Source organism: Cyrtonyx montezumae, unplaced genomic scaffold (genome assembly GCF_038088225.1).
Source record: "Cyrtonyx montezumae isolate F1298 unplaced genomic scaffold, pur_monq_1.0 scaffold_14, whole genome shotgun sequence".
NCBI lineage: Eukaryota > Metazoa > Chordata > Aves > Galliformes > Odontophoridae > Cyrtonyx > Cyrtonyx montezumae.
Window position 1 is genome coordinate 15249619 of NW_027071870.1, and position 27260 is coordinate 15276878.

Here is a 27260-nt window from a genome sequence, read left to right on the forward strand (position 1 = left end):
TTCTTATATTAATATATTTTAAAAGCTACCATCATTGGTATTTCTGGACATCTGAGTACTTCAAGTAATACCAATAACATTATATGTACTATCTTCCTACGCAACTGTAAAAGAGGTTAACACTGTGTACATTAGGCGTGACTGAGCAAGATTTGGACAGTGTTTCACAGCTGAAAACTCACATTTGAGAACAAAGAGTTCCTATGGAATAAAAAAGGTTAAAAGGTTTAAGAGCACATTACTTCCCTGGTCACAACCATCAACACAGCATCTGTAAATAACTTCAAACAGAAATTAAAACATATTTAATATGACGATACCAGAAAGCGTGATTTATTTTCTCAAAGATTTTATACTCACAATCTCATCTCCTGGCAACCAATATCCTTCTTGTTCAATACCAGCCTTTGACCCTTTACACCCCACCGTCAAGGTTTCAACAATAAGACCATCCTTGACTGCTAAACTCAGCTGACGAGTGGTTTCTTTTGGATGCATACCATGGACTCGAGACATATACCTGCACAGAGAGCACAGAAGTCCTTAACTGTGAGTTTTAAATTATAAAATGCATCAACAAATATATATTCTTTTAAATTATGCAAAATTACATATATTCTAAGCTTTACGTTGTTTATAAGCCATCACTAGTTATAAAATTTCCTCCTTTATTCCAAATGATCTTTATGATGTAGAGACTTAGAAATAGAACAGTAATCTACAGAGACAATTATAAGACCCAAAAATAACACTGCTTGGCCTTGTCTTTGCTAAACTTCCCCCTCCATCTAAACCCCTAGAGAGACTTCTTGCATTTCTGTAATATGTCACACAGGATGCAATTTAGATTGAGCCTGGAAATGTTCCACTGAGTCTATGACACTCCAGTATACAACACACTTATAATGAATGTGAAATTCATGCACCGTGTATGAAAACACTACAGCAAGAGTCACAGTTTTAGGTGTTTTTTCTCCTTTTCTTGAAATAACTACAATGACCATACTATGATGACTGTCACTGACGTTAGTAAAACATATATACACAGTTTAGGCTATATATACAAGATTTGGTTGCGAAATGTTGGCCATAACCCAGTATAATTTGTTATTTCTAAACCAACAGAAAGTATTTACTTGGAACAAACAATGAAAAAGTATCTTCCCTCTAAAAAGGCAATCTTCCTGTTTTAAGAGCATTACAGCTCTTTTTTTTTTTCTTTTTTCAGCAGAACTCCAGGAACATATTTATCAGCCACTGAGCACAAAGAAGCAAAGAGAACTGCAACTGCATGCAATTAGCACATCAGTGAATTGACTGGGTCCTGACTTGGAATCTATTGGAAATATCTGGAAATATTTTTCTAGCTATAGCTCTCTTACAGTTACAGGGCTAACTCAATTTCTGTCCTAGTTTTGGCTTCTCCAGCTACCCAGTCTTTATCTATCTCCTAGCAAAAAACTTCTGTAATTTCATACAATCACAGAATATCCCAAGTTGGAAGGGACCCATAAAGACCAGAGAATTCAACTCCTGACTCCACACAGGACCACCCCGAAATTAAACCCTATGTTTGAGAGCACTGTCCAAATGCTTAGTGAGCTCTGGCACTTGGGGCCATGCCCACCATTTCATGTCCACCGCTCTCTAGGGCAGGGCCTTTCCCTCACCCCATCCCTCCCCTCACATCTTCATGCTGTTCCCTCAGGTTCTGTTGCTGTCCCAAGAGATCATAGCTCAGTACTGCCCCTCCACTCCCTGTGAGGAGCTGCCATGCCGCCTCCCTTCAGCTTTCTCTGCTCTGCACCCAAGAAACCCAGGCACCTCAGCTGCTCCTCATACATCTTTCCCTCTGGACCCCTCAACACCTTTGCAGCCCTCCTTTGTACAACATCCATCAGTTTATGTCCTTTTGTACTGTGGTGCCCCAAACTGTACACAGTACTCAGGGTGAGGCCATACCCATGTCTATAAAATGGATTTGGGCTCGACCCATCAGCCAATTGTTCACCCATTACACAGTGCTTTTGTCGAGCTGTATGATGGACATTTTGTCTGGCAGGATACTGTGAGAAACAGTATCACATCAAAGACAAAGCTATCAGCTTAGTATACTCTCTTTCATGTTTGAAATAAATTCCAACAACCATGATTCCTCTGTGATTGCCATCACAACCACCTTTACAAAAAGTATAATTATTTGAGGAGTAAATCTGAGGAAAACTTACATCAAAAGTATTATTTAAAAATATATGAGTTATAGAGTTCAGATTTTGTTTTTAGTAACGCTGCTGACACAAACCATCAATGCTTTAGAAGTTGTAACTCACAGTAAGAGTGAAGACCACCCTCATGGTCACCTCTCCCAACAGCTCTGAAATAAGGAATAAAACTCAACTGTTTATAGACTCATGTTCCATGCATTATGTGTGTGAGCGCATACACACACACATTTATGCAAATGCACACAACTAGATCTTTTAAGTGCAAATTACATTTGTCAATATTTGCTCACTTTATTGGATTTTGAGTGAATTTCCATTTTAACGTTTTTCTAATAACTTCCACGTCCGAGTCACAACAATCCCTACCTTCTGCAATTTATACACTTCTGTAACGGCTCACAAAATACACAGCATTGATACTATAATTGTCCCCATTTTCTTGATGGAAAAAATCAAGTATTGAGCAAAGCAAGCATTGATTTCCCTACAATTATTCAGCAGGCTGCTTTAGTTCTGAGAACAAATATCAAGTCTTAACCAAGTGCCACCCACTTCAGCATACCTTGCTGAAGAAAACATGTACTTTGCGTAGCATCTTCCACAGTTGCAGAAACCCATTCCAATAAAACTCTTGAAAGTAAGCAATGTGTTTTTTGATATTTGACATTCACATTTCTGAACAGATAGGCATGTAATACAAAACAAAAAGCCTTAATCCAACTTCAATGAGCTAAGAGGTTTAATCTGCCTACTCTGACTGTGGCAAAAGCGAACAGGAGCACAAGGCTCAGAATCTCCCATGTCTTAAATCCAATCTGCGTTCTCAACTGGAGTGAAAACACTACCACCAAACAAACTGGCTGCCCAATTACTCCAGCTGTAAGGGGGCAGTGGTAAATCCCCAGTGGATTTTTGTACAAAGTCAATGTTCAGGCTATATAGTCTGCAGATCCAAAAGGGTTATGCTTTCAGTGTTTTTAAATACAGTGCTATCAGCTTTCGCAGGAGATCACAGAGACAGAAAATGTTTTTTTACTTGGAAGGGCAGAATTGCTGTTAGAAAAGTGCCCCACACCTCCATTTTTTATTTTATTAAAACCTGCCGAGTATACATGGAATAGATATTCACTAAGACTTTAAAACAACACTGGCAGGATCTGGGTGAAATTCAACGTGTTCCATTTCAGCCAGCAGCTAAACTACGAAGCTTTTTAAGCAGAGGATTTTAATCAGAAAATCCTTCCTTAATAATGAAAAGTGAAAAACAGTGACAACATATGAAACACTGGGTACAAAAACAAAGTTAAACTCCTGCCTAGAGTCAGAAAGCATGATGTTGGGAGTTCTAACTGGGGGCCCACTACCCGACCAGGGAAAAAATATTGAAATATCTCTGTGTTGAAGAGGAACTATTAATCTAGAGAGTGCAGGTCTTTTCCTGGCACCACATGCATTGAAGCATCTGGCACCACCAAGTTAAGAAACAAAGAAGAGAGATGAAGTAATCCCTGATTGCTGTTTTCAACAAAAGCTGATTAGCTTTACCGTGGAGACGGGGAGTTGAAGCAATACTGGTTTGTTACGCTCTTGCCCAGTTCTCTGTGCTGACAGACTGGGAAGTGTACTGCAATGTCTACATTGCTGTTATGTAGCCAACCATGAGAAGCAAATCAAATATGCTTTCAGATGGTAGAGAATACAAAACAGAGCCAAACTAAAATCCCCTAAATCAGCAATCCATCCCTAATCAGCTAGGGAGCTAAAACAACCATTGTGAAACACAACTTAACTGTGCTAATAATTCCTGCAATACAGGAGGGTCTGTTGGCTGGAAGAGAAGGTTTGGCATATTACATTCCACGTCTCACCAAATGCTGCAACTGACAAATCTTAAAACTGCTGCTCAAAGTATAGGTCAGTATACACAGATTATATGTCAGCATTTTATCCACTTACAAACTGATGGAAGAAATCTCTTAGGACTTAGCACAGAAGTATCATATCATAACATATAAAACGGCTTAGGTTGGAAGGGACCTTAAATATCACCTACTTTCAATCACTCTGTTGTGGGCAGCAAAAATTACAGTTATTACTACTATGATAAGAGCCCTACTACTATGATAAGAACCCCCAGCCTGTCTGTTGTTTGTTCCCATCTTTGAAGAAACCTCCACACTGTTGCACCACTGAATGCAAATGTAAATGTGCTGACTTCCAGAAATGAGCCTCTACCAAAATAACTGGTTAAATGCACATGTGCACATAGCTAACAGAAGTGCACACGTGTCTGATAGCAAAGAACAGTTTTAGGGGAGAACAGTGGAGGATGATCATTGGATAACAAGGAGGCATGTGCAAGCACTCAATTAGTACATATAATACCAATCGCAAAAATGTGAAACGCTTTTAAACTTATGTGGGGCTTCACATAACGAAAGTGAGGTCTTTCTTTCAAAACTAGCAGCAATAAAACACACTTTTTCCAACTAGCCAGTCCTCAGCATGCCTTTCCATTCAAAACCTGCATCTAATACATGTGCTTTGTAAAACAGCTTAAAACTTAAGAAAAAAAAGGCTGTTTTGATCCAAGGGGTGTGGAGGCAGCAGTTCTAAAGCTGGATCACCATGGGAGCAAAATAGATACAGAAGGAGCTGGCACTTGCAGGGATCAGATGGTGAACTTTTCGCCTACAGCTGTCGCACAACTCACAGCTCCCTTGCTTGGTGCTGTACAAGACACAACATGAAGCCAAACCCTGTCCCAGAGAGCTTAATATGTATGGACACAGAGCAATGCACAGAGCCAACCCAGCCCTCAGAAAGCCCTTTTTGAGGAAGCTGTGGTGTACTGAGACCCACTGACTGAGCACCATTGTGCTGTGGACTGAAAGACAGGACTGGCAAAGGAGGGAAGGAAAAGGAAAGCCAACACAGGGTTAACCAAAAACTTAAAATCTTATTTTTCTGGACTCGTGAAGAATTGTTTTCAACCATCTGAACTCATCAAAAGGAAAACACTGAAAAAATGCAAGCACCTCTGTCAAAGACTGAAATAAAATACACATAGAAAGTAGCTGTCTTATGTAAAACAGCACAGTGTGCCAGCTGTAGACAGATGCTTATTTTAGTGGCAAACACTGTAATTGTGATCTGATCAATTACCTCTGTCCCTGGTGGATGCCTCTGCCCCGTGCTGCAGGAAGGTGCATTGCAGCTCTCTGTCAGACGAGCAACTTGCCCCAGGAAAAATGGGGGTCTGAAGCCTTCCATGCTCGCACTGCTTATCTCACAACTGAGATCTGATAAAATATGGCAGATTCCATTAAACTCAAATGAAAAGCTGCCATTAATTCTAAATGTTACCTACAGGTATGTAAAAATGTCCTACATTCAGAGACAGACCTTAAGGAATAATGCATGAAATGAAAGGAAAGCAGCCCAAAGTCTATTTTGAGTTTTACGTTGTGTTCCTATCTCTGCTGATGCATTTTGCTTTTGATTCGGAAGACTCAGAATAGCATGGCAGTTTTACAGAAGGCTCACACTCATCTTTTAAGACTTCTTTTAATTTGCAAAGAATAGGTCACTTGGTCGTAGTGAAATGGAAGAGATGTCTATGGCTTCTTTTAACAAATCCAGCTACATGGTGTAAGAATTTAAAACGTTGAAACCCAAATCTCAGGAACCCAATCAGCTCTCCTTATGGAAGTAAACTTAAGTTCTCAAGTTCTCAGCTTCAATTTCTCAAGTATTCAAATTCTCTCTCCACCCAAATGTGCTACAAACCAACTTCTCAAACACACAGGCTAAGCACTGTAGGTATATCTGTTTCAAAATAAAGTATTTGAAATACATACTGCTTTTTTGCCAGAAACTTGAGAGCTGGTCTGAGAGCAGAAAACAGTTAACACAAGGGATGCGGCAGCACACCTTTTCCCCCTCACAAGCTGCTTTTTGATATGCTTACAGTCACCAAAGATGTGATAATCGATTAAACTTCGTAAGAACAACTGAGCCTAATGTTCTTTCTCTGTACTTGCACTTCTCAGAGACCTGCATGTGTGCACTCCCACACTGCTTGGGCCACGCAGCCGTTGACAGGGCTGATGCTGGCACAATGTTTACATCATCTCCATTTTGTGCAGTCTAAGCTTTCAAGTGGGGGACACACAGAAACTGAACTACAGAGAAATTGCAATTTATTTATTTATTCTGACATCAGTGTCTATAGTACTCATTTTGAATATACTACTACCCAAGTAGGACATGTTCTTTAAAAAAGTGTTTAATTTCTCCATAATATTCTAGAAATACAGTATTTGCATGAGCACAGAAACTTTTTTACAGTGTTTTTCTGTTTGTTTTCAATAGAAAAGATGCATAAGTTTGATAGTGAACCAGTGGAATAGTGAAGTTCAGGAAAATTTAGATCTGCCTGATGATTTGGCTCCTGCTGCTAAAATAGAGGTAAGCAGAAATCTCATTTGTGCATGCTTTTAGATCCCACTGGCACCGTGCAGTTTCCTACAACTTTATCCCCTGGGTCATTTCTTTCAAAATCATAGTAATTTTAGCTCAGATAACTCCTTGTTTCAATAATTTCAATTCTCACACAGTTTCACTATCCACTTAAGACTGCATAACGTACCAATGTGACCACAGAAAGCAAGTAATTAAGGTACTGAATTATTCAATCCTCATCTACAAAAATCTCCCTTTCTAAACTACTACCACCTTCTTAAGGAGGAACTTATTTCAAAGAGAGCTCAACTCCCATTTTTCCAACCAGAAAGTCTACTAAGGGCAATGCTCACATACTACCAGCCAACAAGAGCACTAATCCTTCAGTGCTGTTAAATACGTACAAATACTTGGGTATATGCAGAGTCACACTTCCTCCAGCACTTAGCCAAGGAAGTACTGGAGAGACAATCAGATAATAAATGGCATAGAATACAATATCCTAACTGGTATTTTGCAGATGAAATGTTCAGCCAGATCGTACTGAGTGTCTCAAAGCAAAACATGCTTACAAAACATACATTTGAGTGCTTTTATGATTGAGCTTTTAGAGTTGCCTACCTAATTTAATTTTCATTCCTATCTGAGTTAAAAGTAACAATAGCTTTTCTGTTTGTTTGTCTGTTGGTCAGATTAGCCTTGGCTTGGCTGAGTTTCAAAGCCATCCCACTGTCACACGTGTGCTCACGTAACTACCAGCTAGGGAAAAGCACAATAGCTGGAGAAGCCATCAGGACAGTGCTGTTCTGGTTATATCAATGGGAATGTGAAACCACAGCCTAAAATAGATCGTGTGAGTAGTGTTCTGGAGATCAGTCTGTCTCCACTGATTATAGACAAAGCCTTGATGAGCACTTTAGACCACACAGCAACCTGTTAAATTGCCACACTGCACTCCTATCCTTTACTCTAATAGAAAAACACATTTATTTACACCAAATAAACAAAAAAATGCCAAACATAAGCTTCAAGTTTCCCTTTCAAACATCATAAAAATGTTTTGATTCAAGCAAAAGTCAACACTGTTTGTGAAACAAAAAGGAAATTGGTTTGCTTTTAGTAATTAGAAACAAAGAGAGCCCATTGAGTATTCTGTGCAGACTTCAACGGGAATACTAACAGAAACACAGGGTTCATGCAGATATTCTTTGTAATGAAAATGGGAATGATGATTTCCAAGTCAGAGATACTTCTACTACTATCCTTCTGATAACTATACTGGAACTAGTAGTTTGTATTATCCATGAAAAGTATGAAAAATTGAACATTACAATTTTCATAGCAACACATATGGTAAAGAGAGCTTAAGTGAGTTTGCAATTATTAGCAAACATCACAAGAGGATGTATCATCATTGTTAATAAGCATGGGTTGGAGCTGTCAATCATTTCACTTACCAGCCATGCTCACACTCAGCGCAGGCATGGCTACTGACCCAATGAAGAGCACTGATATTTGAACTAGAAGCAGAAAAACGTTTTGCTAACAGTACCACCTAAGAGCACTCTTAAGAGGATAATTTCTAGATAAGGGAAAATTATCAAGCAAAATTTGTTAAAATATCTCATCAGCATCATTGATCTCCATTTTTTATTTTTTTTAAAGAACAGTATGAAGAAGACACGTATGTGTTAGTATTTCCAGACAAGGCAAAAAAACACTGGAAGTCTGGTCTCACTTCAAACTCTACTGCTTAGGTTTGTAGCCCTCAACAAAATAGTCTTTTACATTAAATCACACAGGTACAATTAACAGTTACACAGACAGACACAGAAACCTTCCCAATCCACATAGTCAGAATAAAGCAGTAAATAAAGATGGCAAGGCTGGAAGTACACCTGCTAGATGTTAGACCCTGCTGAATCGTCCCCTACTCTAGGCACTGAATTTCTCCTATTTCAGCCAGTAGTGAGATAAAAACCCACTAATTCATAGAGCAATGTTCTTTATCACATGGTGGGATACTGGCTTACTACCATCTTGAAGGAGCAATTATCCCTAATAAATCACAAACTACATTGCTTAAAATATATGAGCTTCTTTTTACGTCTTTCTTTAAATACTGTAATAATGTGATTAAATGAAATCACAAAGACAAGAAACGGTCTCTTATCAAGAGAAGAGCTTGATGGGAAGCAGAGCAATTAATAATATATATTATAAACTCAAGATGACATTTTAACCAAAGATCCTTATTCAGAAATCTTAATTTTCCCATTACCCAGAGCAAATGCAGTTATGTTCTTCACAGCCTTCTTCCAAGAAATGTTCCCAATCTTTTCCTGTCATCCCTGCCTCCACTCTCCTTGGTCAAAAATGTCTAAAAGCAGATCTTAAGCAGGAGCAGTATTAAAGCCACATACCCTCCAAAAGATGTAATAATGAACTCATAAATAAAATTAAGACTAAACCAATAGTAGCAAACAGATGAAAGCCTTATGGCCACCCTACAGTGGCCATTTCTATCTACAGGTAACAAGGGTGAAATTATCTCACTATGAGCACTCCTTGCACAATGGCCATTAGTCTGACATTCCTTCTTAAGAGTCCTACAAAATATGAATGTTCAGCTTAGTTCCTCACTTCACTGCAATATTTCTGTGAATCTGGATCATAAAAATTCTTATTAGCTTTTTGAATATAACCTCATTGGTCAGTCTAGGTACAAATCTGCAAGTAAAGCAGTGCGTTAGTTATGATGCAAAAGATTATTAAATTCCTTGTACTTTCCTGCATATATGCAATCAGTTTTTTATTTCATATCTAAATACTTCAAAGATCCCCAAAAATTTGGAACAGATCAATGCAAAGACATCCATATAAAACATTAAAATTTTGATTTCTTTCATATTTCTTTGCAACATATTGCTACGTTTATAACTGATAGTAATGCACACATAGTTCAGAGACCTTATATATAATCAAAAGACGAATTTTACTAGAAAATTGTTACTTGGAAGTCAACCAATCTATTTTAGACTTTTTATTTTATGAATATAATGATTTTCAACCAACCTGACCAGAAGAACACTTTTGTTGTGTTTTTTTTTCTAAAATGATCTATGTCTAAGAATTTAGAAGCTTTAAAACTCTAGATTTAGTGTATTTATGTTAAACAAACAGAAAAGGAAAAAAAACATTGTTTTCTTATTAGAAGAAGCAATGGAAAAAGTTTAATGGGGAAGAAAGGACAGTAATATGAAGGGAACTGGTGGAGACTGACTTAGTAGAATCAGATAGAAGGAAATGTCTTGTTTTTGGCACTCATAAAGTATCTAAAACTAAGAATTTTCCATGCTGTCATCATCTGGTGATGTGTTCCTGTGTTTGTTTTCTGCAAGAGACAGATTTGTTATAAAACCAACCCAACACAAACTGAATTCAGTTTTTACTGAAGTGAACACTCAAGGGATGCAGTCACTGGAAGCAGCTATGTGTCCTGCTGGGGAAGTAGGTCATGCTGCTCATGGCAGGAACTTGTACGCCACACTTCTGCTTACTCTTACATAATTAGGAAGTGCAATTACACTGCATGGCATGGAGAAAACTTCCCTGGACTATTCCACCTCATCCTTCCCCAGATGATAAAATGAAGCTTTCTGAACATCTCCTTCAGCATTGACCCATGTCGCCACAGCACAACTGGCCATGTTTAATTATCACATATTAGATTATCAAGAGTTGCTTTTAGTAACATTATTTGCTTCACGTCATCGCATTTAAAACATAGAGCACAATGATGTGAACATATGGAAAAGGAGCTAGTAATACTGATTAGAAAAGAACTCAAGCAGCCATGCATTTTTACTGCTAACAGGAGGATGCTTTGTTTCAAACAATTGTTTTCAGATAAACCTACCCAGCAGGAAGGAAAAGGCAGATACATTCAGAGGAATGGTGTGACCAGAGCAGAAAAACATATCCAAGCTTTCATTTCAGTCAAAGAAATATCAGGTGCTACAAAAATTCTGCTCAGGTAAAGTTAAAAAACAGGATTATCTAGTTCTAAATCCAGAGTAATCTGCTCTCTTAATCGCCCTCATGACTTACTATTTTTGTTTATGCACAACTGTTTAGTTGCAAGATGCAGAATACTAGGGGGATTTAAATTTCCATCAGATGTACTATAAATAGTGACAAATTTTTCTAACAAGTTTCTGAGCTTCAAATAAGTAATACTGTAAGCACCTTGATTTTACGTTTTTTTTTCTTTTGCTTGCCATTGCATTACATATTCTTATTTATAGGCTTTTGTGATTATTCTCTCTACCTGTTCAAATTGCTCATTCTCATCTTTTCTCTAATCAGTGCTTCTAGAAATTGATTTCTATTAAGTACACAGCCTGGAAGGAGAATAGGAGGAGAACTAAGGCAATGAAAACAGATTTACTGATGGGAGAGGCCTGTAACTTTAAAAATTCTTAGAGGGTGACAGGAGAAATTTCGTAGAGTAGTGTTTGGAAAAGCAATCCTTCTCTTAGGACAAATGGCCACATGCTCCATCTGCTAATGACTGCTAGTGACTCCACCTCAACTACAGGACCACAAAAACCTCATCATTTTAAAGTCATCTTTCAGAGTGAGTAATTCTTCTGGGATGCTACCCCATCAATGCTGGTTAATGTCAGTCAGCACGAAGCCAACAAGGAACTGACAGAGCCTGCTCAATACAGACTTAGAATCTCCTCAGTTCTCTTAGATGATCTGACTTAGCTCATTATATCAAACTAGAATATAACAAAAATGAGTCCACAGGACAAATATGGGAAAACAGTTATATCCTTCTTAGCACCTAGTACTTGACCATTCCATCCAAATGCCAATTTAAAAAGATGAGAGTCTGTGTACCTACTTGTGCAAAATACATTTTTGTATCACCAGTGTTGTAAAACAACTTTCTGAGTGATGAAACAGATTCATTTTTGAGTAGTTTAGATCAAATTCTCAAATGACAGTGTATCAGCTTTGTCCTAGCTAACCGTCTTTCCATCAGTGCCATCCCACCCAAGAAGCTGGGACACTTCTACCCTGCATACTATGGTCACTCTTAGTTTAATTCCAAAACTAACTCATTCTCAGGCTCCCTTCTGGACGAAGACAGCTTGTTCCTCTGGAAAGAAGGTAAAGCACAGCCAGGAGGTTAGTTTGCACCACATAGGGAACATGGATGTAAACCATTCCAAGACTGGCTCCTTCTGCCCAGGGCACTCTGACACTGTTCCAGCATGCTATGTGTCCTCAGATGCCTTCACACCATGCCCAGTGGCAAACTACACAAACCTCCAGCTTCAAGTTTCAAGAATAGCATGGCTGTGGGCTGTGATATTTTTGGCTCCTAGAAATGAAGAACCACACACACATAGAAAACAAACAAAGAATATGTCAGGGCCAAAGAAACATTCAATGAGCCAACAGCAATGCACTGTGGCATCTATCTGCTCCAGAGGTGCCAGGGCATTCCTTGTCACAGTACACAAACACGGTATAGATAGAGCCTTTACTGGAGACACAGAGAGAAGTCAATCAACTAAATAAATCATGCATTACATCAAAGGAAGAGAGAAACATACAAGAAAGGATGGGAGAAAAGAATTATGCTTTGATTCTTTGTATTATTGGTTTAGAAACCAGAAGGTTTATCTGTTTACAATGACAAAATCCTGAAAGCTGTCAATGTAATAGTTCTAGAACATCATATTTGCCTGTCGGGTATTTTGAAAACATTACCTTAATAGATAATGAACTCTGAGTGAATCATAAAGATCATGAAATGTACATAAATTGATAGTGAGGAAATCCAAATCCTCGACAGAGAAAGGATAAAAAATTAATAGTTAATTAAATTTTAGGAGTCCAATGATCTGTAAGAGAATGATGAAGAAAGCACTTTAAAAGAAACTGGAAGCCTGGAGTAGCCTAAGAAAGAGGACTTTAAAAACACGTCTGTACAGAAATACTTACCAGACTGCTAAGCAACAGAATATCAATAATTTATCCTACTCATTTAAATATGTATGTATTTTTTCCAGTGTATTTTAATGCATTTTACTTCATAAAATCAATTTTTGAGGTTATCTCACATCCAAAACAGATGGAAGATAATGAGGAAAGAACTGAAAAAGTCAAAGCATAATTACAATTTTTAACACACTTTTAGGATGAACAATTTGTCAAGCTGCATTCCTGACAGAATTCACAGTATACAGAAAGTTTATAGCATAGCTAATCCCAATAATAATAATCTAAATAATAGACATATTAAGGTTAAATTACCTCAACATCAGGCCTAGACAGCCCAATAGATAACTGTAGTTTAGAAATTCCAGAGATATCTCTGTTGCTAGATTTTAAAAATTATTATAATTGAATGACTCAGGAAATACTAGGACAAAGTTAAATTAGAATATTTATTTTGCATATTATTAAAAAAACACAGTACCACTGCCTTCAAATGAACTTTAACCTTAAATAAAAATGCACTGAACACACTGGAGCCTAGGTTCCAGCAGAGGAATTCACACATAATGTATATACAAAATGATCTTCCAAAGGCAGTTTGCTCTTCTAGTACAGATTCCTTTAAATTCACCACATTTATTTCTTGTTGGTATTGGTTTTCAGTCCTTCATTCAGTTTTCAAGCTGCTCCGTTCAATGGGAAGTAACATTCCAAGAAAAATCCATCTCCACATGTAGTTGTTAAAATTGAGGAATTCCTTTCATTTAATAATTTGGTGATGGTTCTGGAGACATCAAAGCCGTGCACTACAGTCTCATCCCTACCAATACTTTTATTTATGTATTTATATAATCCTCCAATTTTTAGTCTCATTTTTTTTTGCCATTTCTCCACATACACTTATTTTTTTCATAAATAGATGTCTTTCATGTTTCTTCGTCCCTTTAAACAGTAAAATTTTCAAAATAATTGCCAAAAATTCAGTAAGTTTAAAAACTAATTGCTTCTAGTCTCTAGCTTGTATTTTCAAATTTTGACAGTGGAAATTCTCTTCTCAATATAAGACAGTTCTCAATCACTTTCTAATCATGCATTTTTCCATTTTTGCTTTTCCTCTTCATCAAATTAAAGAGCACAGCACACTTGATTTAGTCTACTTTTAATTAAAGGACCTCTTTCCCTACAGGTTTTTCTGACAATATCAGAAGTACTTTCTAGCATTCCTGGCTCCTCCTCCACCATCCCCCTACAATTATGTTCTCTAGAGGAAAAGTGTGGCCAGTTCTATTAATTTTTTTTTTCATACTTTCGATTATCAGTATCTTCTGGAAATATTTATTTACCCCAAATATTTTTTGACAATTACACATTAAGTGCACAGGTTACACTCTAAATTATTTTAACGTGTTATATAAACCTTTTTATACACTGTGTTGAAACAGTTCATTATCTATAAACTGTATATCCTCTTTTTTTATTACCAACATTTCCTCCCTCAACACAAAAAATAAACACTCCCTGATATGCACAGTGGCTACCAGTAGGCACCAGAAGGCTAAGATAACCAAGTAAATGAAATACACTGTGAATATTAGGAGGAGGGAGAGAACTATGCTGAGCTTCCAGTTAGAAAGAAAACAACTACCAATAGATACACTTATAAGTAGTGAACCATCTGATGGAGAAACCAGCAATACAGATTGTGTTCCAATGGCGTTTGGCGTAACAAGTCATGAAACACAGAGGACAACCTGTCTCTGGCAACAAGTGAACTCCCAAACAACAAGCAAACAAAAAAATAAAATAAAATAATAATTAAAAAAAAAACAAATCATGAATCTGTTTGACTTTTCCAAATCACTGTATGACATGATAGGATGGCTGTCACTTACCTCATACATTCCTCCTTCCCCTCCACCCCCCAAAAAAACCCTTGCAGTTTTTTTTCTGAATCCTTACTGAGGGATAGGACACTTCCGTGGATTTCATCATTACTATTCCTAGCAAATAGTTTTAATATGCAAAGCTACTCAATCCCAAGAGTTGAAGTAATAACACTTCCAAAATTATCTTAATACAAATACAGGAATCTCCCACTTAGCTGCAATATGGTTGGTTGTACTTCATGCTTTCGACCACTGTTTATGATCTTATTATTCGTAAATACACCTATGTGCCCAGGCACTGATGAACTTGACCAAACGATCCTTCTGCCTAGAAGAGTACATGAGCTTTTCAGCTTTCATAAGAAAAGGTATTTTGATATCCCACTGACTTCAGAAGTTTACTTTGAATATCATATCATATACATTCCCATTTACTAAGTCTTCTGTATATCTCCATCAGCGTGTATAGTATTGGAAAGCAACACAAAGATTTCAATCTTTTCATTCCTTGTCAAATGTTATGTCCTTTAAAATATATAACCAAAACTAAATAGCACCTGTCACCGAAGTGCATATAGAGCATTCACAATGTCCTAGCACTTTTTAGATTACTACTTATTGCTAACACCTCGCACCAGAGAGACAACAAACTATTCCATGAATTTTAATGATCTTCTAAACTTATATGAAATTCACCTTTCTCAAAGTACTATGGCTGCCTGCATCTCTGTTTAGTCACTTTAGGTATTTTTCTTCTGATTAGAGGTGAATCATACAATCTGGATCTAGACTTTTAAAATGAATCAAATTACCCTTCAGTTACTAAGAGCAGTACCTAATTGTTTTCTCAACCTTGTTTGTAATGATGGGATACGTCTTCCATAACTTCACCCACCTAAATGTTATTTGCACCATCCTAAAATAGGTATCTCTTATAAGAGTGGGATGAATCTCCCACTAGACATACTCATCTCTTTTTAATACAGAAAAAAAAAAAGAGCATAAACAGCTACCAAATTCAGGCAGTACATGCCCTGCAGCAAGTTATTCGAAACATTCAAATGGAAAGTGTATAGCAGGAGTTTACCTACTTATCTCCTTGGAGATAAGATACTAATATACATAATACTTAAAGCATTCTGAAACTCAAGTGCAAGCTCAAGAACGAAATTTCTTAAAATACAATCTCCCTTTCAAGCCTGCTTGGAATAGTAGCTTGAAAGGTATTTTATGGCTTAACGGCACATTTATTTTGTTGTAAAAGCCAAGTCCATGTTATTTCACTTGGGACATCACCTTTTTCTTTTCTCCTCTTCATTGTCACTATGTTTGGACAACCTGAGTTGTTACACTTCCTCCATTTATTAGGCCAATTTTGCCGTTCACTTCCACCCTAGAGATTCTAAACTTTGTCAGTGGACTATGCTGTAGTGATTTTCACTTTATTAGTCACCTGCACTGTTTACAACTCTCCCCTTCCATGGTCTCTGCCCTCTCTATCAGTTAACATCGGTTCTGGTAACTGAAGAGATGCCAGCTAGTTAGTTTTGCTCTTTTAAATTATTCATATTGATTACTTGGCAAATGTGATGTGCATGTTGGCCTAGAAATGCAGACAAAGCAGAGAGGCACAAAACCTCTCTCTGTTTTTATTACAGTGGTTAGAGTGCAAGTTATTCTAAAAGGTATTTTAATATTTTAGACATTTTGAACAGTGCAAGCTCAACAGAATAAACAATACATATATTTTTCTCTGTTCATACAGAAACTAACACATCTTGAGAATATTTTAACATTAACAATCGTATTAGCCATAGGTGTAATCCTCTCATGCCTTCTTTAATAGTATCATATGCCCATTGCAACAAATATGGCTCAGGCAAAAAAGGAGATTGATTTCAGACTTACCTTTTTATCTTTGCTTTCTAGAAAAGAATGCTCCAATGACTTAGAGCCTTTCCTTAAAGAATTAGACTATTTACACATTTTATATCCATTTTCTCTAAACTTTTAAACCTACCTCTTCTCTTTTGGCCAAGCTAGCAAGTAAGAATAACACAATAAACTTGGTTCAAGTATGATAAAGACTGAATATTTCCTACGAATGCTTATATCAAGCAAATACAAGGTGAATAACTCAGTCTCAACTCAGTAGATTAAATCTCACTATAGGATCTTCAGGTACTCAACTGTAATTAGATAATTAGGAACTCAGCAGATGATGCAGCTTTTTCACAGTCTCTCATAATGCTCGATGTCTCTGTTCCTCAGAGCCTTATTTCCAACAGCCTTCCCCCTCATTTAGTTTGGAATGGGTCACTTACTTTGTGATACGGTCAATGTTAGCAATTTGCTTCTGATTCCGGATTATTTCTATTGCTGCCCAAAGATGCTGGATCGCCTTCGTATCTGCCTGTCGTCTCTTTGTTAAGCGTGCCATGACCTGTTTACTTGGTCAGCTGCAACCAGAAAATTAAAAAAGAAAAAAAAAACCATTAGTATATTATAAAATAGATTACACGATGACATTGCAGTAAGTAATAATTGCAATAAGTAATTAGACAGCATCATGTTTTCTTATGCCTTAAAAGCAATGAAAAACAAAAATATGTAGTACACTTCGCATCATAGAAAGACAAAAGGCAATCTGCAAAAACTATCAACACGGCAGCAAATTATCATAACTTATCAAATTGGCTACGAAAAGACAGTTCATATCTCAGTTCCATCAAATTTGATAAAAAGCAGAAGTCACCCTAAACTGAAGTATTTGCAAATTTCCCCATTTCCCAAAACCCCAAAAAACGGTGAGCTTGAAATTTATCATCCTTTGTAAGAATGAATTCTGACACAGAGAAAAAGCTGTGGTCACTGTTCAGATTACAGATTCACAGATTTTTATTTTGATTTTTACTACTTTAAACAATTAAAAAAAATCTATTATACATGCAGAAACTAGAAATATATTTTCATGGATTATAAATATTAAAAAAAAAAAAACAAAAACAAAAAAAACCCTTTGGAACAATTTCATTTTTTTGTAAAATCCTAAAACCCAACAGGACCAAAGTGCTTCTGATGGCATTTAACCATCTAACCAACCCTGAATGGGAACATAATGAGCATCTGGCTTTGTTTACAAATTTTCCAAAAGCTCAAGGCAGTGAGTACAGATAAGCCATAAATCGCCTACAGCTCTACTACAGGCAATGGAATCTCTTTTTAAAAGCTTAACGATGCATTTTGATCACTAAATAACTTTCTTCCAGTGCCACCACCTTCTGAATGAAAAAAAAAAGACTGATTTATGACTGCTACCAACATCTATAATTTATTTGAGAGCTCTGTCCTCAAAATGAACTCTGTGCTATGCATGTGTATACTTGAAACTAGAAGAATATTAACTTTAATAACCTAAAATAAGATAAAATATGCAGAACTATGGCACCATCTGTGCAATGTTAACGATGGAAATTTAAGTATTCAAAATTTCCCCCCGCTACAGTTCACAAAAACTAAACAGATCTGAGTATCCCATCAGTTGTGGAAATGTAACTTTCAAGTTCATGGGACCAACGTGGGCTTGTCTAAAAGAACTGTCAAGCTTCTGGTGATAGCTCAGCAACAGTCACACACTCCACAGGTGTAATAAAATAAAGTATACCAAGTATTACCGGGGGAATAAATGCAGTATTATGTACATTAAAAAAAAAAGAAAAAGAAAAAAGAAAAGAAAGAAGAAAAAAGGTAGATGTGAAGAGATGTATGTTCAGTTGCAATTCTGGCTCCTGGAGGCACAGGGGAAGAGCTGAAGTGCACAGGGCTCTTGCAGACACGGAGCAGTCCCATCAGCCTGACACTTCTGCTTTAGAAATCTTTTCCCTTAGGGATTTAAAGCAAGGGCAATGGGATACATCTCCCAGAAAAGAAAGGCCAGGAATACATTTTTGAGGGAATGATAAAAGAAAATATGACAGAAATACAGCCAAGAATGACAGCTAGTAGATACCATCACCTAAGAATGATTCATACAAACTCTCTGTTGGGAATAGTATGAAAAGATCCTGCATCCCTGTGAGCTACTCTGCATTCATATTACAGAACGCTGAGGACATTAAAAGTAAAAAAAACCCTCCTGATTTGTAAGAGAAACATATGATTAATTGTAGGATTTAATTCTTAAGGAAGATCTGAAAAACACAAAACAGATCTTGACGCTAACATTAAAAAGGACAGCCCTACTATCTTAAAGGAAGCATAAAACTGCTTGTTTAATGCCAAACTGACTAAAAGTGAAACTGTTCCTTATATCATAGCTGATCCCTAAGAATCTGATTTAAAAGATAGTAGCCAGGATGGCAGTCAACAGGAAAGACACTGAGCACGTACTGCACCACGGCCACGTGAGAATCAAGGAGGCAACATCCTTCCCAACCAGTCTGAAACAACAGCCCAGTTGTCACTATTTTGTATCAAGTAAGAGGTGCCTTTTATCCCAACTCTTTTTAAAATCACCATTATTTCTGGCAGCCTAGCATAGGGAGCCCCTGTGAGTGCAGCACTGAGTACTGCCCAGAGGCAGAGCGCAAGGAGGCGGCTTTCTCTCACAGCCATGCACGCGCAGGCCTGAGAAGTGCCAGGCTGGGCCCCATTCTCTGTGCAGCCCCACAGCAGAGCAAGAGCTGACCTCTGGGGCCAGGACATAAGCTCCCACTTATGTCTGTTCAGAGGAGAAGCCCATGCACAAAGGAGAAGGAGAGGGAAGGATCAATGCACCTAAATATTTCTGAGGGCTGCAAAACTGCACCCAATATGGCCAATGGAGGGGGAAGAAGACGCATTGCAAAGGCCCTGTGAGCTCCCTCTGAGTATACTCTATACTCAAAGAACATATGAGAGCAGCAGTAAAAGTAATGCCTCCTATTTCACGATTTTGGCCCATGATGTTAGAGGTAGATGCTGGGGCAATGGCAGCAGAGGCTGAACCTTCCTGCCAATATCCCCTTACACGCTGCTGCCATGTGACAGATGGCAGCAGAGGGGCAGTCTGACAGAACGGCACGTGACATGGAAGTGAGCATGAAGCAGAATTGGGAAACTGAATTCCTCAGTGCAGAAAAAATGGCACCCACTGACTACACCCACTATCAACATTTGGTGAATGCTGAGGGAGACCTAAGATTGGATGTGAGCACACTGAGGCAGTGGGTGATGCATTTCAGCAGTGACGACCTTGGGTTACCTCCTCTGGTGCAGGCTCTCATTCATCCCTGGTTATTATGTTGAAAAAAAATGTTTTGTACCTGAGAATTTGCTCTTTCAAACAGTGTTACTGTGCTCTTTGTATCTGTTGTAGTTTCCATGGGGAAAAAAAATTAAAAAATAGGAGGCTTTAGTTTCAAAGTGAGCTACGAACACATTTCATTTATATAAATCTGCTTTACTATTTATGGTCACTTTTGTGAAACATGGAGTTGACACTCCACTACTGAAATAATGGTTCTTACGGAACATGCTTACAAAATCACCAATACAAACTTGTTATTTTTTCCCCAAAATCCTGACTACATTAACATTATTTTCATCTCTTGACTGCATAGTATTAAACAAATATAAGAACTCTTTTGCATTAAAGAAAAAGATTAAAAGACTGTGGTATATTTCTTCCTATTCTTTGCACTGTCACTCTTCCTCCATGGTAAAACTAACCACAACAGTATTCTCCCTGCATTTCTACAAATATTTAAGCCGTTTTCTACATTATTACAAAGCCTGAGAAATAACATGTCAGATTGTTGTTTCTAAAATGCTGTGTAGCAATACTTCCAAGCATCAGAAAAGGCTCCCAGTGCTCCAAAATACACAACTGCCACATACAAATGACTTGAAATTTAATGGAAGACAGATTCTTTCATCCATATTTATCACCATTGATTATTTGTTTACGAGTGGGTGCACACACGCACACAAGAGAACAAGCACAGATTTCCAGCGCACGTATATGTACAAAATTATGTCTTAGAGCTGAAGTACTGAAAGAGCCCGAAGTTTGAACTCCAATGATGCTCTAAAACTATAAAAATGAAATGTATATTTACACAGAAATTCTTGAAGATGTTTCTTATCCTCATCTTTTGTCACAGCATTTCTTTCAATACTGTTGGAAGAAAAACTAAAAGCTGTAATTTTCCAGAGGTGTTTTGCAAGCCAGCATGTTTTGTTTTTTTATCAGCTTGCAGTTTCTTAGAGAAAGGCTGAAAAACAAGACTGCTAAAAATCTAAGAATTTATATCAGCAGGATGTTTCTCAGGTTTTGCAGGCATCCCTGGGACCTGGTGATTATAAGGATTCTCCTTATAAAGTTAAGTTTTGTGTGCCTGACATGCCAGCTCACACACTTAGATCACACACACACTCACTCACAACAGGGCCCAATGCAAATCATTTATCTTCTCCATTTTCAACTCCCCTGCTGTTTTTCAGTGTAATCTGAGTAAGGTTTTGCTATCTTTTAATTCCCTCTTGAATGTGCTATTTCTAAAAGTACACCTCTTAATTGTACAGAACTTTCCTCAAGAGCTAACTATTACACACGTTTCTTAATAATAAGAAAGAGTGAGCAGGCAGGCTCAGCAAACTGCTCTTTATCTTGTAGTACACACAACAATGCTTATCTTGTCAAGCCGGGCAAAGCCCCTAGCAAAGTGTGCATTGCCATGCAGTGGCAATGTTAGAGCTGTGGCAGACCAGACTTACTGTCAAAACAGCAGTACTCCAAAGTCCTTAGGCACACACTCGGCCAAATCTAATGCTCTACAGCTGTCTGTTGCAGTAGTGGTGGATATGGAAATCTGCACTGCAAGTGCAAAAATAAACAAAATCACAAAAATAAATCTCAAAAATGCACAAAATAAACAAAAATCACCTTGCAGCACATTTAAAGATTTAGCCTAAGGAACCTCCTGGCCTGCAGTTTGTGCCCAATTTAGCAGATACTACTGGACTGTATTTAGCTGGAAACTTCCTACAGAGAACAACAGAAAAGTAGGTAGATCTTAAACTTGAGCTGATAAATACTATCACCCAAGCAACATGTGACGCCTCTGAAAATTTTAACTAATGAATTGGACTCTGCACTGAAGCAGACGGCGCTGCAGTTGGGTGCTGCCGCTCTGATGGGAGCTGCTAATTAGAAGCTGACAAGTAGTAGCTTGTTAAATCTCCTGCTTGTAGCTCACTACAAGCAAGGCTACCTGTGGTGCTCATCCCCTTCAGTGCAAAGCCAAACAGGTTAAACTTCATCCCTGCTATGAGCTATCATTTGGCTGAGATCTGGTATGCAGTTAATTGCAATGGAAAGACAATTTAAGGAGTTGATCCTTGCCACTGCTGAGCTGCTAGCTTCTGCCTTTCAGCATGGCATCCCTGGAGCTCGCTATTATTTCATCCACGTTACACAGTGAAAAAGTCTTAGGCACTACAGGAGGAAGAAGCTAGGCTCAATCCTAGGTTTCTGTGGCTTTCCTGCTGTGAGACTGGCGGAGTTTGGGCGGTTATAAAACCTAGATGCAGACTTAACTACATATGCACTTTATAATGTGATGGACTCTAGTATTTCTTAAAGGCTAACTTTTTATAGTAAGTATAAAACCATATGTATCAGTGGTATAAGTAGTTCCAAATGCTTAGTGCTTTGTTCTTGCATTAAATAGGAGTTTCCTCCTGAAGTCCAGATCATGAATTTGGAAGCTGATATGGAGTTGGGGGTCACTGGACCTTACACAGATCTCTGTTGTGCTCTGAAGTTCTACAAGTTTATAGCTTACAGATAAAATACATCTTTCATCACCAGTTTAGTGGGAGGGTAAATATTTCAGTCTTTCCCTCCTAGAACAACTGAGAGCAAAAGTTCATTTTTATTGTATTTCAGTAAGTATCTTTCACTGAGGCTAAGGCATATGATACTTGCATTTTTAAGCTCAGACATTCTGAATCATCAGCATTCAAATAGTTGAACTCTCTTTTGAAACCAAACGTGGACTTTCGTGTTTACTTAACTCACACTGCTAAAGGGAACTTGACACAAATGTTGGAGCAGTGTGGCCTCCATCCCACAAAGAGAACTTCTAAGAAAGTGTAAGAGCAAGTCAGTGCAAACAGAGTAGAACAAAATGTGGGGTAAAGCAGCAACAGCTGCTCAGAAGGAGTAATAATCACGCACTCCAACCAAAAGCTGTCAAAGCCATTTTGTTTGCTACCTAATACAAACGTATGAACAGGACTAAAAATGTAATCCTACGCTGTACTATCCCTGAAGCCAACTATTCCAACCATTCCTAGCCTGGAATTTCACAAACAATAGTGTATGCTGTCCTAAGAACTGGAAGGAAATGACCCTATGTTCCTACCTGGCAGAAATCACTGAACAGAACTTTTATCTAGCAACTTAAGCTTGAAGAGGAGAACACAACTGCCAAAGAAAGTAAAGGACTCAAAGCAAAGAGCCCAGGTTCTTACTAACAATATGGCTATAACTGTCAGGTGTGCGTAGGTGAGCTGAAGCACATCACATACTTTCTGCTGAATATTTCTCTCAATACAATTTTCATGTGCCCTGTTTCTACATTTGTCTTGATAAACAAACAGTATTTTGCTTTAAATTTCAGATTTTTGCCATGTATTAAATACACCATGAGTGATTATTCATTTTACAGCTGGTAACAAAAATAACAGTTAAACGGGAATATCAAAACAAGAACGATGCATGTTTTTGTTTGCACAAAAAACCAGCACCACTGAAAGTGAATGTACTGTCAATGCACTCAGCAAACTTCTGAATTAATGCAATTTCAGTTAAAAACCAGCTTAGTGTTGTTTGGCTAAGGTTTATCTAACAAAACTAAGCTACTACTAACCAAAGAGTTTTCACAATGGAACTTACACTAGTAAAACTCCTTTGTAAAATACAGCTTGTTCAAGTGATGCGACTTTCTCATGAAAGTAAGCTTTGCTGCTGTAGTAACAAAGCCCCTGATTTCCAAGATGTCCTTGTACCAGTTGTACACTCTAACACCGTTCTCCGAAGACTGCTCAGATTCTTCACAGAAGTTTGCTATACAAAAGACAACTGCAACCAACTTCATCATCCCTACATAATAAATGGTTCACACAAGGTGGTCAACATTTCTTGTCCGCTATCATGCTTGAAAAATAAAGAGTCTGCTTCAAACTTATTTACTTAGGGAGTAATCAAAACTTAACATGTTCTAGCACAGACAAGGAGCAAGAAGGGGGGTCAGCTGCAAAAGCTTAGGTGACACACATGGGGATAGGATCTGACCTCACACAGCATTCTAATACAGGCTTTCTCTCTACACCCACTACCCCATTCTTCATTTTTCAAAGCCTTAAGCTAAAACGGAAAATTTCTCCCCAAAAATCCATAGAAGGAGTTAATTCTTAATGAGTAGAGCTGTTTCCCCACATAGACAAGCCCTTGGTAAATAGATACTTCCTGTCCACTGGCCTGCCTGTAGCCAGCAGAGATTATTAATGCAGCTATGCATCCTGACAGGCTCTAACATTCACTTGGTCGTAAAAGGGGGAAAATCATGGCCAAAGAAGGCTGATGGTGAGGGTTGGAACTGCTGAATCTGCTAAAACAGATGACACTTTGATTCTGCAACTGTCTCTACTAAAACTGAGAGGTGGAAGACATATTAGAAAATGCTCAGAAATGTAAATGAGAAGAGCAGCTCTTCCTCCAAAAGCAATCCTTTGATCATCATCTTCCTTTCTCTTCTAAAAGCTAAGGAGCTTGGTTATTCTGTGAGCCTCAGCTGTACTGAGGCAACACATTTTCCCCCTCAGTAAGTAAAGTAGAATAGATAAGGTATGATAGCATAAATAAATAAGTGATTTTTCATAGTATATTCCCAGGAGATGTAATTCCACACAAAGTCAGTTTCATGCTAACAAATGAAGACACATTTCCCAAGTTAAAGAATTAGCAATGCATGGAAAAAGAGCTAAATCATGAAAAAATGTAAATTCATTTCAGATTATGTAAGATATATGGTAAAATAAAGAGTGAATGTTGACTTTTAGCAGATACGTTTCAAATTGCTGCTTTTTCTTCCCCTGTCTTTCTCTGAACTACTCCCAAATGACATTATCCTTAAAGTACAAATTGGGGTTCTGTTGCTAGCAGCACGACTTAACACTCAGATGTTTATAAAAGCTATTCCTCCACCAGGCTGCATTTGTACTGACCAAGTGCAGCTGAATCAATTTTTGTTGCCCCTTAACAAAATAGAAGACTGTCTGAATGTGTTTCTTTCCAAGTAATTCTCTTTGGCCTCTCCCTCTCCATAAATAAAAGCACAACTACACAACTTTTAAAACCAGAAGTCAGAGCTTTATGCAGGCACAAGCACTGTCCTCCAGGAGTCAGGCCATGAGCAACACCAGCCCAAAGGCAACTCTCATCAGGGAAAGCTGATACTTCCAGAAAATAAGTGCCATTCAGAACAACTGAGGCTTCCAACTTCAAGCCCAAAATATCAGGGCACACCAGACCTGAAAACCTGCTGAAATACACTCAGAACTTACAGAGTTAAAGCACATTGATCTGTAATGCAGGTTAGATGAGCCAAAGATAAACAGTGCCAAAGCTTACAGGCTTTTACAGCTTTAATCAAAAGAAACTTTAAGGCAGGGAGAGGATCAAATTGTAAAATCTCAGCTTTCGATCCTGCTTCTGAAATTCAAGGTGAATGTCAGAATGGAACTGAAAGATCCATGCAATGCTCCCGCAGCTGTGGGACAGTTCATCAAAATGAGATCAACAGAAAGAATAACATACTGCAGAAATGGAAGCCCTTTCCCTGGTTCTCACCTCGCTTCTTTTCTTCTGTTTTTTTTTACAGAATGTACTTTATCTTGGCCATCCGTATCTAATTTAAAAGTATCCTCTGAAATACACTTACCAAATATGCTCTGTCCTTCAGACACAGAAACTAATTATACTAATCATGCACATTTCAGTACGGCCTTTCTCTTTTCTTGCCCCAAACCAACTCTATCATCCTTCCTTAGTGAAGCCTTAATCCCTGTTCATTTCAAAGATCTATTTTGATTTATTTTTTCCATTGAAATTTAAAACCAAAAAACAAAAACTTAAAAGCAGGCTATTTATTTTGTGTGTACGTACTTACTTCACGTAGCCCTCAACTTTTCCCCCCCAGACTGTTCACGTCCAGGCAAGGATGAACCTTGCCCTGAGGACAATTTACAGACATGTGAGAACAACGGTCCTCAAGAAACTGATGTACAGTTCCAAATAACAGGATTCATAAGTAAACAAATCCTTAATGGAAAACAGCTGAATATAATCAGGACCCTTTTCTTTTTATCTTTGCTTCAATAGTTGATAAATGAAAAGGGGAAAAATGACCAAAAGGAAGTTTTGAAAAACAAAAGAGGAACTTACAAGCCAAGAAATTATTTGAAGAAATAAAAATCTACCGAAGTAACTACTCAGAGGATGAACATATGTCGAACCTTGGACACTGCCAGTTTCTCAGCAAATCCAGATAACAGCTGACATCAAGAAAGCTTCGTCGTACCATTACAGGTTAGCATTTTCTTCCTACAAGTTGCTTTGGGGACAGAGGAGGAATACATCCCTTCATTTTCCAGGCAGCTCTTGGCATGGCTGACGGCATGGGAGATGCTGGCAAGCAGACTTTTCTACTCTAAAAATTTCCCCCTTTTTTCTGCCTTAGACAGCAATCTTGAATTTGTTGAGCAGTTTCCTTCAAAGTCAGTTACTACACTGAGAGTACTAATGTGATCTTTTTTGATACATTTTTGAGTACCTATGATTTTCAGATGTTTCCAACTCGTATTTCATCTTCTCTTACCTGAAGTCAACGTACAACATATGTCTATTTTTTATTCTTCTCAAGGCTCTTCCAGGACCAGCTGGGGATGAATTAAATTATGCACTTTTTTGTTACATTTCACTTAATCATGATCCTTGCATTTTATATCTGCTCCACATTACTTGCACAGGAAAGTTATTACTTTGACCAATAGTTTGCTATTCTATTGGCAAGCAAGTCCATGGCGTATGCTGGAGCTACAGGCCAGAGAGACAGGAGTGCTCTGCAGGATTAGGATACCTCTCACTTGCAACATTATGATCTGCATCTCCTCTTGCAAGTGCATCTGAAACCTATTTCTTCAAGCACTGATGATGATGGCAACGATACAGAGCAGATTACAAAGGCCCTTTAGGGAGGAAATTACTTCCTGAACACTTAAGAGCTCTTCCTGCTATACCATTATGTAGGACTGAGGTTTATTAAAGGCAGCAGTACCACACTGTTCTTTTCTCCACTTCCCTCAGGCACAGAAACGTAGGATTAATAATTTTGTCAGCAGAAGCAGGGTTTCATTTTCAGATTATTTCAGTGCCTGGTCTGTGACTTTACTCCTTCAACCTCAATGCAGAGGAATAAGCCAGAGCTCTGACACAGAGACTTAACCCACAGGGTTATGGAAACTGAGGAAAGCAGAGGAAAAGACAAGTGTGCCATTCTTGAGCCTACTAACCGAAGGTAAAGCCCCCCAAAATCAACTAATTCTACCACCATTCTAACAG

General features: G+C 38.0%; 1 protein-coding gene across 3 annotated transcripts in view; it reads right to left on the minus strand.

The window, feature by feature from the left end:
• Positions 1–27260, minus strand: part of ZMYND11 (zinc finger MYND-type containing 11) — a 100216-nt gene that overhangs the window by 42767 nt on the left and 30189 nt on the right. For all 3 annotated transcript variants that reach the window (XM_065731523.1, XM_065731524.1, XM_065731525.1), the window contains exons 2-3: positions 16918–17052; positions 361–520 (exon numbers count right to left, since the gene is read on the minus strand). In XM_065731523.1, coding sequence (XP_065587595.1) covers positions 361–520; positions 16918–17033 — 276 coding nt within the window. In that variant the 5' untranslated portion in view covers positions 17034–17052. The remainder of the gene's footprint in view (positions 1–360; positions 521–16917; positions 17053–27260) is intronic.